This window comes from Camellia sinensis, chromosome 9 (genome assembly GCF_055761805.1).
Source record: "Camellia sinensis isolate YWXY chromosome 9, ASM5576180v1, whole genome shotgun sequence".
NCBI lineage: Eukaryota > Viridiplantae > Streptophyta > Magnoliopsida > Ericales > Theaceae > Camellia > Camellia sinensis.
Genome location: NC_138969.1, coordinates 13,288,771 through 13,303,850, shown reverse-complemented (window position 1 = coordinate 13,303,850; position 15,080 = coordinate 13,288,771). Strand labels below are relative to the sequence as shown.

The following is a 15,080-nucleotide window of genomic DNA, read 5'->3' as shown; positions in this document are numbered from 1 at the left end:
TCAAAAACCAGTTTCTGCAGGGAGTTTTTGCTGACCGGCACTGTAGAGTGCCGACCGGCCATGGATTGGTGGCCGATAATATGAAACCCCAGCCGATGGATAAGTTCCGTGGCCGGTGTGTATTCCCTTCAGCCGATGGTGTCCTACAGGGTTCAGGGAACCTGTCCCAGGATTTTGGCAGTTTTTAGAGAAGCGGGGTAGTGTAAACAGAGGCAGCAGTGGTATGGTACGGGCTTTCGGGGCAAGATAAATCCGAGCATGCATCACTCACGCATCCCGAGGCGGGGGCTGCGGCCATCTTCTCTTTGCATTTAATTTGTTAATTAGATTAGAAATTTTGTAATAATTAATTTAGTATTATTTATTCGGACTGTAATATTTATTTGGACCCTCCGAGTGAAGGCAATTGTGTAATAAGTGTGGGTGCGTGTGTGCATGTCTTCCAACCCCCACTTCTTTCTCCCTTTTATTTACCCGCTTATGATGGTAGACTAGGACATATTTAAATTAGCATACCTTATGCTATGCATGCGTGCATCCACACATTTGTCTTACATGCATCGGGCTCGGTGCATCACTCTAACTGCATTTGTATTTTAATTTCAAATTGAATACGTGTTAGTTGTAGCATTTCACATGTCATTGTAGATTAGCCGAGCCTATCTTAGTTGCATTTTGCATGTGTTGCATTAGCCATCTTAACATGAACTAGGATCATGCATATGATTACTAACTAGTTTCTGTTTTGGCTTGGAGTACTCTGTAAGTTCTTTTGCTTTAGCATCCTTGCATGCGTGTGAGTGTTGCCATGATAGCATGATTACCATAAGGCTAGCTGCTTATGTGATATAACTGCTTGAATGCCTGTGGGTGAAGGTTGGATTGTCTGAGTTGGAATAGCTCATTGAAATCCGTGTTTCAGCCTACTTGCGAGTAGCAAATTCCAAAACATTTTTCAAAACAAACGGATATGCAATGCTTATTTCCAAATTAGGCGATCTAGTCTATACTTTTGTGCTGTGCGCATAACATAGTAATTCTAGGCTAATAATCGGGATAAGAACACATAACGTTTTCAAAAACGGATATCACAGTCAGTAGAGGCTGATCTTCGGATCGGGCGAGAGGGGGTGCTCACAGCTGACCTTCCCCAATCGTACCCTAGCTCCCGAGCCGAGGCAACTTTGGTGATGACGGGCACGTGGCCTTTGGCACCGAGTCAGGGTTTCCTAAATCCCCCATTAAAAAAATATTTAGGTGGCGACTCTGTATCTGGTAAAACAGTCCATGTTTGGCACTTCTTTTCTAAAAATCTGTTTTCTCAAAACGATTTGCCGGATTTGGACTCTTTGGTTCAGATTAAGAACCGTGACACAAATTGAGTCCGAACTGTAGCACGAGCGCCTCACGCGGGCGCGTCTACAACATCAAAGGATTATTTGTTAGTTCTACACAAAAGAGAGAGTTATTCTTCGGTAGATTCTGAAGAACTCGAGCCTGAAGCTTTGGTGGATTCCGGAGTGGCTCATCGTCAAGACAATTTCGAGGTGAAGACGGGGTTGGAAGAGGCACATAGAGGTTGGTTCAATTCGGGCATGGATTTGCTAGGTAATTGAGAGTATACCTGTGTAATTCCTTTATATCTTCTTAGTAGATTGTTTTGTGGCTGTTGCCCGTGGTTTTTTATCACAATTGGAGGTGTCCAATTGTGATTTTTCCACGTAAAATCGTTCTGTCGATTTGTCTTGATTGTTTGATTGGGATTGTTATACACTGCTTAAAATTGATACATAATCACAAATCAACATCTAGGGAATTTCTAGATTTTTCAATTGGTATCAGAGCAGGTCGTTCTATTTTTTTTTTTAAATATATCTTTTAGAACGAGATCTTGTTTGATTTGTGATAATGGATTCAATTTGTGAGAGAAATTCTATGGTTCGACCACCCCTACTTGACGGATCCAATTATTCTTTTTGGAAAGCTCGGATGAGATCGTTTTTGAAATCTATAGATGAAAAAGTTTGGCAATCTACTGTGAATGGGTGGACCGAACCAACAATTACCATTGATGGAGTAACTTTCCCTAAACCAATTGAAAAGTGGGACACAATTGATTACCAAAATAGTAGCTGGAATACTAAATCTATCAATTCTCTCTTTTGCGCTGTCACACCTGAAGAGTTTAGTCGAATTTGCAATTGTGAAGTCGCAAAAGAGGCTTGGGATATCTTACAAACTATTCATGAGGGCACTCCTTCTGTTAAATGCTCAAAACTTCAAAGGCTCACGTCTAGTTTCGAAAACCTTTCAATGAAAGATAGTGAGACATTTGATGAATTTTATGCGAAGTTGAGTGACATTGTAAATTCCAGCTTCAATTTAGGTGAAAAAAATACCAGAATCCAAAGTTGTGGGAAAAATTTTGAGATCCTTGCCCGATCGGTTCCAATCAAAAGTTACAGCTATTGAGGAGGCTCAAGATGTTGACAACCTCAAGCTGGATCAGTTAGTTGGAAATCTCCAAACTTATGAGGCACATAGGAATTTCAAAAAGAAACAAAAAGATATTGCTTTTAGTAGTGCTCATAGAGTTAGAGAGGATTCTGATGAGGATTATGAGATAAATTTCAAGATTACAGATGCTTTTATAAAACAAATTAAAAAATATTTTTCGAAAAAGAATCCTAAACTTTTGGAATCTACTCATACTCATAAATCTAAAGGCAAGGATAAACTCAAAATTAATTCTACAGTCAAGAAGGAGAAAGGAAAGATACAAGGGAACTCTGAAAGAATCCAATGCTATGAATGCCAAGGATTTGGCCACTTTGCTTCAGAATGCCCCACTCGTTTGAAGAAGAAGAAAGTCCTCGCCATCACTTGGGATGATGAATCAGAATCTGATGAAGATGAAAGTGACAATGAAGATCAAGGCGAAGAGGGACATAAACAATTCCTTGCTTTCATGGCGGCTTTCGAAACTGAAAGACGAACAGAGTCTCCGAAGAGTCCAGTTGAGAATGCCACTGATGATGAATCCTCGGGAAGTGATGATGAAGAGTTTGAGAAAGCTTATGAAAAGTTGTATAAGGAATCTCTTAAGTTATCCAAATTGAATGACAAACTCACTATGAAACTCAACGCATGTGAAAGTGAGAATGTCAAACTTAAAGAGGAGATTTCCGAGGCTAGGATTGATACCATCAAGATAGCTAATGATCGACAAGTTCTTTGTACAAAACTCTTGACTTGTGAGACAGAGAGGAATGAGCTACAGCAAACCTATGCAACATATGAAGAAAAAATTGAAACTCTCGAGATGTCTCAAGTTGCTTTGGAAGAACTTATGATCAAGAAAGAGGAAGAACTCAAGTGTGCTATGGCTACCATTGGTCTTTGGAACAGAGGATCAAAGACTTTGGACAATATTATTGGGTCTCAACAAATTTGTTCAGACAAGAGTGGCATTGGCTTTGGTGGTAAGAAAGAGCAAAAACAGAGTGCATCAACATCTCATGATACAAGAACTCAAGGAAAGAGAGAACAAAAAATTCAACATAAGGATGGACTTCTCAAACTTCCTAGAGTTGGTAAGGTAAAAGAAAAGAAGGTACACCCGGTTTTTATTGGTCATCATTGTGGTATGTATGGTCATATTCGCCCTTATTGTTATAAGTTGCATGGGAGAGTGTCTTTGCCTAGACCTAAAAATTGGAAATTGGAAGCCAAGTCGAGACGGGTTCCCATTGCAGGGGAAAGGAACCACAACGTCAAGACACCACCCAAGAATTGCAATTCTCACAACTTTGTTCGTACTAAAGCAGTTTGGGTGAGAAAACTTGACTTGTATTAATTTGTTTTGTCATTTCAGTTTTTGGATTTCTGTGTGTTTTTTTTTTTTTTTTTGTCATTACATGTGTGCTTGCTCATTTTTTTTTGTCTTGCTTTATTTTTGAAAAAAAAAAATTCCAAAAAGATTTTCTTAGTATGGTTTTGCAAGCTTGAAATTTTTGAGTGGTCCTTGGTACATATTGGAATTGATAAGAATATCCATTACATGTTAATATATGTGTGCTTTCTGTGGTCATTACTCATTTTGGAGTGTGTGTTTTGATTAGTATGTCTCATTCTGTACACACTCTTGGATTAGCAAATATCGGAGTCTTCCGCCTTAGTGATTATTTTTTCTCTATGGACTTCTGTAATTGATCTTTTGCGTTTCTAGAGGAATTGACCTATACTAGCATATCATGGGTGATGTTGAGTCTCTTAACCACCCTCCATCTTTTTGCATCTCCACGGCTTTCCCCTCTATTCTTTGTAGTCCAGCCATGAGGAAAAGGCTACCTCAGAGTCACCAACCAGGCCATCCTTATTATATCCATGCTTCTTTGGTTTGGTTTCCATACTCTTGAGCGTGTCAACCGCCAATGAGTGTGCAAAAGAAAATGAAAAAAGAAAAAGAAAAAGCAGAAGAAAAAATATGCAAAAGAAAGAAAAAATGTGCACAAAAAAAAAAAAAAAAAAAGATTCATTGATTGAAGGGGAGCCTCCGCCTTTACTCACCAAATACCCCTTGATTCCTAGTGGTTTGACTTTCCTTAGTTGTGCTTAGATTCTCTTGTCGGAGGTCCAACTTTCAGATCACTACCAGGATTGAACCTAGTGTTTGTCGAACTCCAAGAGTCACACACACACTTTTATCATGGGATCTATGCTTTTCACATAATGCATCACTTTCTTTCATGGGGAATCTTCTATAGACTGTGTAGATTGTGTTTACTAGTAATTGTACTTCTTGGATAATCTTGTGTGTTTTAAGGTACTAATCTGAAATTCCTTACCTGCTCCACCATATTATTTTTTGTCTTTTTCTTTTTGTTCTCTGTTTTCAGTGTTTGTGATTGTTTTTAGTGAGAGGGAGTTTGGTTTTTCATTGCAAGAGTTGTTTAGCATGAACACTTTGATTTGTTTGGTAAGGGAGATTGGCTATATGTTTTGCATGTTGCTATGCACTGTTTGCCCTTCTTGTATGTTCCTGGTATTTACATCGTCATATTATTGCTTGTGTGGTTTATGATCTTGCTTTTGTTGTTTGAGAGTTGTTTTTCGTAAGTCTTAGTTTTCATCTATTCATGTTTTCCATCTCATGTTTCAAGATAATCGTGTCATATGTCTATTGCTTTTTCATATTCTCTTGTGGGACTAATAGTTGTTTTGGAGATTGTGGCACTAATAACTGTTTTGCAAATCATGACCTTGAGAAAGATGTTGGCTTTTGTTGGCTGTAATGGGTTGGGGTGTTTAGGATTTTATTTGTTAGGTGTGTTTTGTCACGGCATTGCCAAAGGGGGAGATTGTTAGGTTTTATTTTTGGCAACTCCGTTTGACAAAACTCCTTTCAGTTGTATTTGTTTTCGCACCTTTTATTTCAGTGAGGCTATGAGTTTATTAGATGCGAATCCAACCCGAATCGTGCCTTTGTCAATTTCCATGGATCAAAACCGAGGTTGTTACAGGATCTAGTGTCCCAGATTTTCCAATTTTGGTCGTCCCGCTCGAGCGGGACAAGAGACGCTCAAGCGGGGATTGCAAGCTCACAGCATCTCCATTTCGCCAGAAAAAGTACTGGATGGTGGGATTCTCCGCTCGAGCGTGGAAACTTCCGCTTGAGCGTGAAGCCTATATGAATCACATAATTTTGAAGCCTCCGCTCGAGCGGGAATTCCCACGCTCGAGCGGACCGCGCGAACATAGATTCGCGGATTTCTATAAGGAATTGGTTTTCTTCCAAAACTAGGATTACTTTGGTTTTCTATAAGTAGTTGGTTTTCTCCCAAAACTTGCACAAGTCCTCCAGACCTTCTTTTTGGATTTTAAGGTTTATATCTGGGGATATTTTGCTAGTTTTCTTTGATGTTTTGATTGAATATTCAACTCATGGTTTAAAGAGTATACATCAAAAGATTATTTGTTGGTTCTACACAAAAGAGAGAGTTATTTTTCAGTGGATTCTGAAGAATTCGAGCCTGAAGTTTTGGTGGATTCCGGAGTGGCTCATCGTCAAGACAATTCCGAGGTGAAGACGGGATTGAAAGAGGCACATAGAGGTTGGTACAATTCGGGCGTGGATTCGCTAGTATAGACACCCTATTTTTGACCACCCTTAAGACTTGGGCGCTATTGATTGTTTTCTTTGGTGGTGAAAGATGTGTAGGCTATGCTATGCAAAAGGTCAGTTTCTTTGGCAAGGAGAGCATCAAATCCAAACCTCACACCCCATTGTTGGACCAAAAAATTTTGGATCTTAAAATCCTCTCTTTCAAAATATTTTTGAAATAAAGTTCCTACGATGTTCCGAGGCTCGCATTTTGCTAAATGATGCGTTTTTCGGTAAACCGAGCAAGGACAAAGTGGAAATGAATGAAAGAGAGATGAAGTCTTTGAAAAATCTTTCAAAACACCTTTTTCGGAGGTTCAGAGTTGAAGAAAAGAGGAGTGGAGAGAAGAAACTTAGTTGAGAAAGAAGTTGGGCATGAATCGCTAAAAGAGAGTCAGGCGGTCCTTGCTAAATCAGGCTTATCTGTCTATGCACTTGAAGTTAAGCTATGAGGCCACCTCCGTTGGAAAGAAGACTTCTGGGGCTTCGTTTTTCACTCAAGAATCTCCTAAGGTCGAGTCCGGATGGGGGAGATATGATTGGTTGAAGTTGGGCATCATCCCGGTTGGACCGAAACTGAGAAATCTTCACCAAAACAAGCATAACTTTTTTCATAGTTGGAATTTTGATGCAAGGCTGGTGCCATTGGAAAGCTTACTTCCGAGGCGTCAATTTGGACACAAGAATGACTTGAAAAGGAGTTCATATGAAGGCGTTATGCCCGTTTGAAGTTGGACCTACAGAGCAGATTTTTCTTTCTGGCCGACCAAACAATGTGCCGGCTGACCAGAACAATGTGCTGGCCGACCAAATAAGTAGCAGGCCGACCATTTATAGTAGCCGGCTGAACAATTTTTCTGCCCGGTGGCCTTCCTGCGTATTCTACGGACTGAATGGATGCCAGTTGTGCCAGCTGGAGGGCACAGACTGGATCCTCCATACACGTGTATGGAGGATCTTTGGCCTTGCTTCTTGGCTTCTTCGAGAAGCTTTAGTCTCCTTGATCTATAAAGGAAGAGGTCCTCTTCCATTGCAAGGGTTCAGACTTTGCTTCTAAGGCATACAATATACACCTCTCTATATCTCTCTCTTTTGTGCTCAAATACTCCATAGTTCTTGGCCCTTTGCACACCAACCCTTAGCTTAACCCTTCCACCATCCATCCAAGCACCTTGGAGCTGGTTTTTAGAGGTTGAAGGTTTTCTACTTTGGTCCAGAAGCTGTTGGAAGTCTTCTCTACAAGGGTAACACTTATTTCCCCCTTTTAAGCATTATTTTGCTTCACATCTTAGCTCCATTTGCAAGCATATTTGGGCTTTGTCATAAACTGAAAAAAGTCTTTTTTTAAGCTTCTTAGCATGTTTGTTTAAGACCTCTTTTCTGTTGGGGGTCACCTACCCCCTTTGCATGCTTCATTTCTCCTTGTTTTGAGCCATGCATTAGGGCTTTTGTGTTGAGCTTTGTTGGCCCTTTTGACTACTGAAATCCAGTGAATTTTCAGTGGTTATTATGTGTTTTTGAGCATCAAAATCAGAGAGGGGTGATCCTCTCACCCCTTGTCTTGTTTACTAGCTTTCTTGACCTTACAAAGGAGCCCCTATTTGCATGTTTTCAAGCCATGTTTCAGGCTATTATTTGTGAGTTTTATGACCTGCATGACCTCTGTCCAGAGGTGGTTTTTCAATGTTAAGTGTCCATCTTGCATGTGTGGAGTAACCCTCTTCATGGCCTTTCAAAGGAGCCTTCACTTGCATGCTTCCTAGCCCCCCTTTCAGGCCCTTTTTGATGAGTTTTAGGGCCCTCATAACCTCTTTTCAGAGGTGGTTTTGCCATTTTTGATGTCTATCTTCCATGTGTAGAGTAACCCCTTGCATAGCCTTTCAAAGAAGCACCTCATTCTAGCATGTGTTAACTGAGTTCCAGTGGGTTTTGGGTCATATTTTGGCATGCCTTGTTTCTGTTTTTGGCCTTGTCTTAAATTGATTTTGTGCATGTTTTGGACTGCCTTAGCTCTGTTTTTGGATCTCATGGTCGAATGATGCTTGTTTTGCATGCCTGTAGTTCAATATCCATGCTTAACTTTGAGTTTTGAGGTCCATCGCATGCATATACTGAGGTGTTTGCATGTTTCGGGACAATCTTGCATGTCATTTCAGAGCTAGAAAAAGTCCCATTGTACACTATATTTCATCCCTGCCATGCTTTGGTAGAGTTGCATGTTATGCTTTAGGTTTGGTCCCTTGCATTCTTGCATGTTTGCATGTGTGTCATTGCTTTGTTTTCATCATGTTTGGCCACTGATTTGAGTGTGGCTGAGGCCCATTCATTTTAGTTTAAGTCCATCTTGCATTGTGTATGCCATGTTACAATGTGTTGTGCATGTTATGTTGTTAGCATTGTGTATGCCATGTCACTCCTTGCATTGTGTATGTTAGGTGGTTAGTTGCATTGAGCATGCCATAATTCATATAGCATTGTGTGTGCCATATAGTCCATAGCATTGTATATGCTAGGTTGCATGTTTGCATATTTAGGTTGTATATCTATTGCATATTGCTTGCTAGCATACTCATTTTGCATTAGTTTGTTTGCATGCTTAGGTTGCATAGCATTGAGCATGCATCCCTTGCCTCTAGATCAATCATGATAGAAGTTGGGGCTCTTTATGTGTTTTATGCATTTCATTCCATATTGAGTTGCACACTTGGCTTCTTTGGCCATCATGCATTGAAATACGTGATTGATGGTCCGAGGGTTGAAGAACTACACTCCCTGGAGTCTTAAACATGATAGAGAGTGTGGTTGTGCAAACATTGTCTGGTAAATGCATTGCCATGCTTTGTTTGCCCTCTGCTGCAGCAAAACAGGATCCTGTAGGAATAAATAGCCGGTCGACTTTTTTAAGTGCCGACCGACTAACCATACTTAGCCGATATCCTCACAACTGGTCGATGACCATTTTCCAGTGGCCGATGGCCACCCCTCTTGGCCGATGGCCTCTCACAGCATCCATGAGGTGGATCAGAAGTGTTTTGGAGACTTGTGCAATTTTCAAAGGAACAAAACAGTGCAAACAGAGGCAACATGAGGCATGTCAATGGATTTCCGGGCGAAGCCGACCAAGCATGCATTCATCCCTCTTCCCATAGCTTAATTAATTTGTTTAATTAGTTAAGAATTGTGTAATAATTAGCTGTAGCTGTTATTTATTCGGTTTGTATTATTTATTCGGACCCTCCGAGAGAGCACAACTTTGTAATAAGTGTGCGTGTGTGTGATGCATGTCTTCTAACCCCACGTCTTTCTCCCTTTTATTTAACCGCTTATGATGGTTAGTACTAGGGCATATTTCAATTAGCATCCTTATGCTATGCATGTTTGCATCATTTATATGTCTTGCATGCACCGGGCTCGGCGCATCATACTAACTGCATTGTATTTCAATTCCAAATTGAATACCTGTTAGTTGTAGCATCTCACATGCCATCTTAGAATAGCCGAGCCTATCTTAGTTGCATTTTGCATGTGTTGCATTAGCCATCTTAACATAAACTGGGATCATGTATTGATTATTAACTAGTTTTTGTTTTGGCTCGAAGTACACTGTGAGTGTTTATGCTTTAGCATCTTGCATGTATATGAGTGTTAACATGAAAGCATGCTTGTCATGAGGCTAACTGCTTATATGATATACCTGCCTAAATGCCTGTGGGAGAAGGTTGGGTTGCTTGAATTGGAATAATTCGTCGAAACCCTTGTTTTAGCCTACTTGCGAGTAACAAACCTCAATCCATTTTTCCAAAACAAACGAATATGCGATGCTTTGTTCTAACTTAGGCAATCCAGTCTATACTTGTATGTTGTGCGCATCACATAGTAATTCTAGGTTAAATAATCGGAATAAGAGCACATGTGTTTTCAAAAACAACATATCATGCTTAGTAGAGGCCGATCTTTGATCGGGCGAGCGGGGGTGCTCATAGCTGACCTTCCCTTATCGTACCCAAGTTCTCGAGCCGAGACAACTTTGGTGATGACGGACACGTGGCCTTAGGCACGAGTCAGGGTTTCCTAAATCTCCCAAAATAAATATTTAGGTGGCGATTCTGTATCTGGTAAAGTAGTCCATGTTTGGCACTTCTTTCTAAAAATCTGTTTTCAAAACGATTTGCCGGATTTGGACTCTTTGGTGATTTATCAATCTCACATCGCACATTATGAGATCAGATTAAGAACCGTGACAATTTGAGAGTCCGAACTGTAGTGAGTCCAAATGAACAAAACGGGGGATTCCCTTCCGGGACGTTCGGGGACGTCTACAGCTAGGTAATTGAGAGTATACCTGTGTAATTCCTTTATATCTTCCTAGTGGATTGTTTTGTGGCTGTTGCCCGTGGTTTTTTTTTATCACAATTGGAGGTGTCCAATTGTGATTTTTTCACATAAAATTGTTGTATCGATTTGTTTTGATTGTTTGATTGGGATTGTTATACACTGCTTAAAATTGATACATAATCACAAATCAACATCTAGGGAATTTCTAGATTTTTCAGTTAGATATTAATTCGAGACAAATATGAATCAAACCCTGGAGGGCAGTTTTCAGTTGCCTCTGCGTGGAGGTGGAAGGCTGCAGCTAGTGGGAATGGTCTGGTAGTCCCAGCAGGGGTCTGGGTGAGATTGGCCCCTCCAAAGATACAGTTTTTCTGTTGGTTGGCTTGGCGTGGTAGAGTTAAAACCTCATCCTATCTTCAAAGAATCAGGGCTCTTCATTTGAGTGCTAGTAATCTGTGTGTTTTTTGCCAAGCTGAGCTGGAACCTGTTGAACATGTGCTACTGTTGTGTCCTCTGGTATGGAAGTGCTAGTCTCACATGGTAGAGTGGTGGGACCAGGTTTGGGCTATTCCAGGTTCTGTAGAAGGCCTGCTGCAGTGGTGGTATGGTGGCAGGTCCAAATGCAAGTCTTGGGTACTCAAAGTTTGGCAGATTATTCCCTCTGTAGTCTTATGGTCAGTTTGGAAGTTGAGAAACCAATGCTTATTAAAGGATGCTATTCCTGATCTCCAAGAACTCTGTGAACAAGTTAAGTTGCAGGTAGCTTTGTGGTCCAAATGGCATTTATTCAGTCCATAATTTAGTGTCCAATCTCTACCAGATCAATTGCAGTAAGGTACAGTACTTCAGAGGTTTGTTATTCAAAATGTAGTGAGCATGTGCTCTAGATTCAGGTGGGGTGAAGGTCTTTTGTCTAATTTAAATCAGACCAGGTTTGATTGGGTTTGGATGGATGGTCTAGAGTTGTTGGTAGTTCATCTAGTAAGTCTTGTTCTGCTCAGTTTTTGCTGTCTCTTAAGTAAGTGTTGTGTGCTGCTTGTTTTATATCTAGTGTGTGGCAGAGATAAGTTGGTCTGGTTTTGGCCCTCTATATTTTGTTGTTTGCTGCTGAATTGAGTGTTGTGTGCTGCTAGTTTTATATCTGGTGTGTGGCAAGTTACACGGGCGCGGGTGCGGGTGTCGGATACGGGTATGTGTCTAGGTGTCAGATTCGCCTATTCGTGAAAATAAGGATACAGGGACTCGGCTAAAAAGTGTCCAAAAAGTAGATACGGATACGGGGACACGGCACATAAAATATTAGTAGAATTTTTATATTGTACTAACTAACTACATAATCTATGCATCATGATGATCAATAACCAGATTGTTAAAGTCTAAAAAAATACATAGAAGAAAAAAAAAAGTAATTTATTATGAAATGAATGTAGGACCTAGGCACATACCTGATTGATTAGTGCTTCCAACCTCCCACAATTCACATGTTCTTTCACCATTTTAGCTGCATAATTATCACCATCAGTTTGTAGGCTATAAATAAAAAAGTCATTGTGTATAAAATATAAATTAAAGCAAAAAAAGACAAGGAAAAGATATGGATGCTTACTTAAGTTTAAAATGTGTATGACTTTGACCACACCTATAATATTCTATATCATTATAATTACAGCATAGCATATTAGAAATTCAAATTGTGAATGATGTCAAAGCTCCTTAGTAAAATCCTTAATCAAACTATTGATATTGAATCCTTGAAACTGACAGGGAAGATTGATCATCCAATGATATCCAGCTTCTAAGCTCTTCAATTCTTTAGCCTTAAACATGTTAGCAACTATACCAACACATTGATTCACAACATAATTCCCACAAATATCTCTGATTGTGTCCCATAAATAAAACCTCCTCTGCATACAAATATAAACATTATGACAAAAAAAAACTACCTTCAAGTTGATTGAGATGATCAAATTTAGATTTACAAAAATATAAGTTTTGTATGTCAAGTCAACTATTCCTAGTTGACTGATCATCTCCATCACAGCACAAAATGTCAAAAAATTTTAAAAAAAAAGAGAAGAAAACAGATTATAGTCTTTTACATAAACATAAACATCAATATATGAAAATGCAAAAGATCAAATGAAGCTAGTCCAAAAGTTATGCATCTAAGTCTTCACCATGACCAACATCATCAGGGTGAACATCCTCCATTACATTATCAAAAGTCACAAGCTCCAACTCAGGTTCATTGATGGAAAGTTCTGCAAACTCAATTGGAGGTCCATCAATGTCAAACCTATCTCCACCTACAATCATGCAAAAGTCAATAACTAATCCAAAAAATAAAAAATAAAAAATAAAAACAGTGTTTAAGTTTAATTAGTAGAAGAAACAGAACAAGATTAATGAATTAGAAAACTTACATAAATCCCAATACTTTGAAGGCCCTTCCTTGTACTCTTTTTTCTTTCTTGATAACATCCTTATGTTGCAATGCACAAAGACCAAATCTTCAGCTCTACTACTTGCCAACCTATTTCTTTTGATGCTATGAATATGACCATAGGTGCTCCAATTTCTCTCACAACATGATGAAGAAGCTGGTTGTGACAGCAACTTAAATGCTAACCCTTGCAACAATGGTTTTGAAGCACCATGATTAGCCCACCAAGAGATTGGCTCCTCATACATTCTTGCTTCAATAACATGTGGCTGATTGAAATAGCCTGATCCACTTGAAAAAGCACCATATTTAACATAAACATTTCGCAGATGAGTTGTATTTTTTTGAAACAGTCGCTCAAAACACTTGCTCCTATTAGTAGACACTTCTTCATCTTCATGCGGGGCAAATCGCCGAATGCCATTACTTCCACCTTGAAGCCAAGACTCATGATAATACTTAGGGACCAAGGAATGAGCTATGCAATGTAGAGGTGTGTTGCTTTTGGTCCATCTAGCTTCTAAAATTTCATGTATCTTGTCAAAAAAATCCGATTGTCCTATGAGATGATCTTTGTCTTCATGCTCAAATATAATTGCTTTCACATTTTCTATCATAGTGTCCCACATATCATATATACAATGTAACATAGGAGCATCAGTGTCTACAGCCCTTAGCATGTCAACAATAGGCTCTGTAAAACTCAAAAGGTAGTCCAAGTCATCCCACCAAACATCATTTACTATGAGTTGCTTCACCTCACGAGCTTTAGCATCCACTGGATTCTTTCCACCTCCTCTATAAATCTTCCATCCTGCATCCATCACCATCTTCTCTAATGCTGGCTTTACTTCCTTCAAACGTTTAGCCATGACAATGTGTGATGCAAACCTTGTTTCTGCAACCCTTAGTAATTCCAAATTTGTGTAACTTTTGAAAATGGCATTTGGCAAGCTATGATTCACTATGAAATTTCTTATATTATGAAGATCAGTGACCAAGTTGGCTATCCATTTACATGCAGAATGTTGAGATGAATTTTGGGGGGGTTCACACATACTCTTTAATGCCAAATTCAGACTATGCACTACACATGGTGTCCAAAAAATGTGAGGATACTTATTTTCAATTGTCAACCCAGCAACCTTAAAATTAGATCCATTATCTGTAACAATTTGAACAATATTCTCCTTCCCAATTTCTTCAATCACTGATAGAAATATGTTTGCAACATAATCTGCATCTTTTATATTTCCACTTGCATCAATTGCTTTCACAAACATTGCTCCACCAACAGATGCTGCCATTATGTTTATAAGCGGCCTCTTCTGTCTGTCTGACCATCCATCAGAACATATGGATACTCCTTTCTTTTTCCATGAGTCTTTTATGGGTTGAAGCTTTCTATTTACATGTGCCTTTTCTTGTGCAAGTAATGTTGTCCGCAACGTATCATATGTTGGGGGAGAATAACCAGATAGTTTGCTGTTTGCCAAGGTCTATGAATATTTTCTAAAATAAGGACACCTTGCTAAATTGAATGACAGAGCAGAGGCATAGAACATACGAGCAGCTTGTTTATCAGCAATGTCTCTTTTTGCCACATTAAATGCAGCTGCCAAAGGTCCTGAAATTGAACCCTTTCTTTTTTTGTTTTGAAGCAAGTCTGATCCTTCAGGTAGAGATACATAATCTGTTTTTTTTCTTGCATCTAAATGTTGTTGAGCTCTTTTTTTTTTCTGCCACTTCATGCTCCTTTTTGAGTGTTTCAAAAACATCATCCTTTATAGGTTTACAGGCTTCCACTCCACAGTTAGAAATCTTCAGCAAATGAGCCTTGACTTTTGAATATGAACCTGTTACTTTCTTATTGCAATAGTTGCAGGACCAACATCTATTTCATCCCCCACCTACTGGTATGCTAAGAACCTTAACATGATTCCACAATGGTTTATCATCAAACTCAATTCCTTGAGGTTTCGCTGGACGTAGTACTACAGATTTTCCTTTTCCCTTCTGCTTTTCCTTGCTAGTAGATTTTGAGGAAGACATTATTTATACCTGTAGGAGCATATGTATGTACAAAAAAAAAAAATAGAGTAACAGAGCCTTTATGATTATGATACGAAATTAATT

The 15,080-nt window shown here is 39.3% G+C and overlaps 1 protein-coding gene across 1 annotated transcript in view; it reads right to left on the bottom strand.

Moving 5' to 3' along the window:
* The window catches only part of LOC114269122 (uncharacterized), a 44,630-nt gene extending 29,634 nt beyond the window's left edge, over positions 1–14,996 (bottom strand). Inside the window, exons 1-5 of the mRNA XM_082888789.1 lie at positions 14,874–14,996; positions 12,925–14,443; positions 12,689–12,807; positions 12,261–12,405; positions 11,944–11,999 (exon numbers count right to left, since the gene is read on the bottom strand). Of these exons, the coding sequence (XP_082744915.1) occupies positions 11,944–11,999; positions 12,261–12,405; positions 12,689–12,807; positions 12,925–14,443; positions 14,874–14,996 (1,962 nt within the window). The remainder of the gene's footprint in view (positions 1–11,943; positions 12,000–12,260; positions 12,406–12,688; positions 12,808–12,924; positions 14,444–14,873) is intronic.
* Between the last annotated feature and the right edge of the window lie 84 nt (positions 14,997–15,080).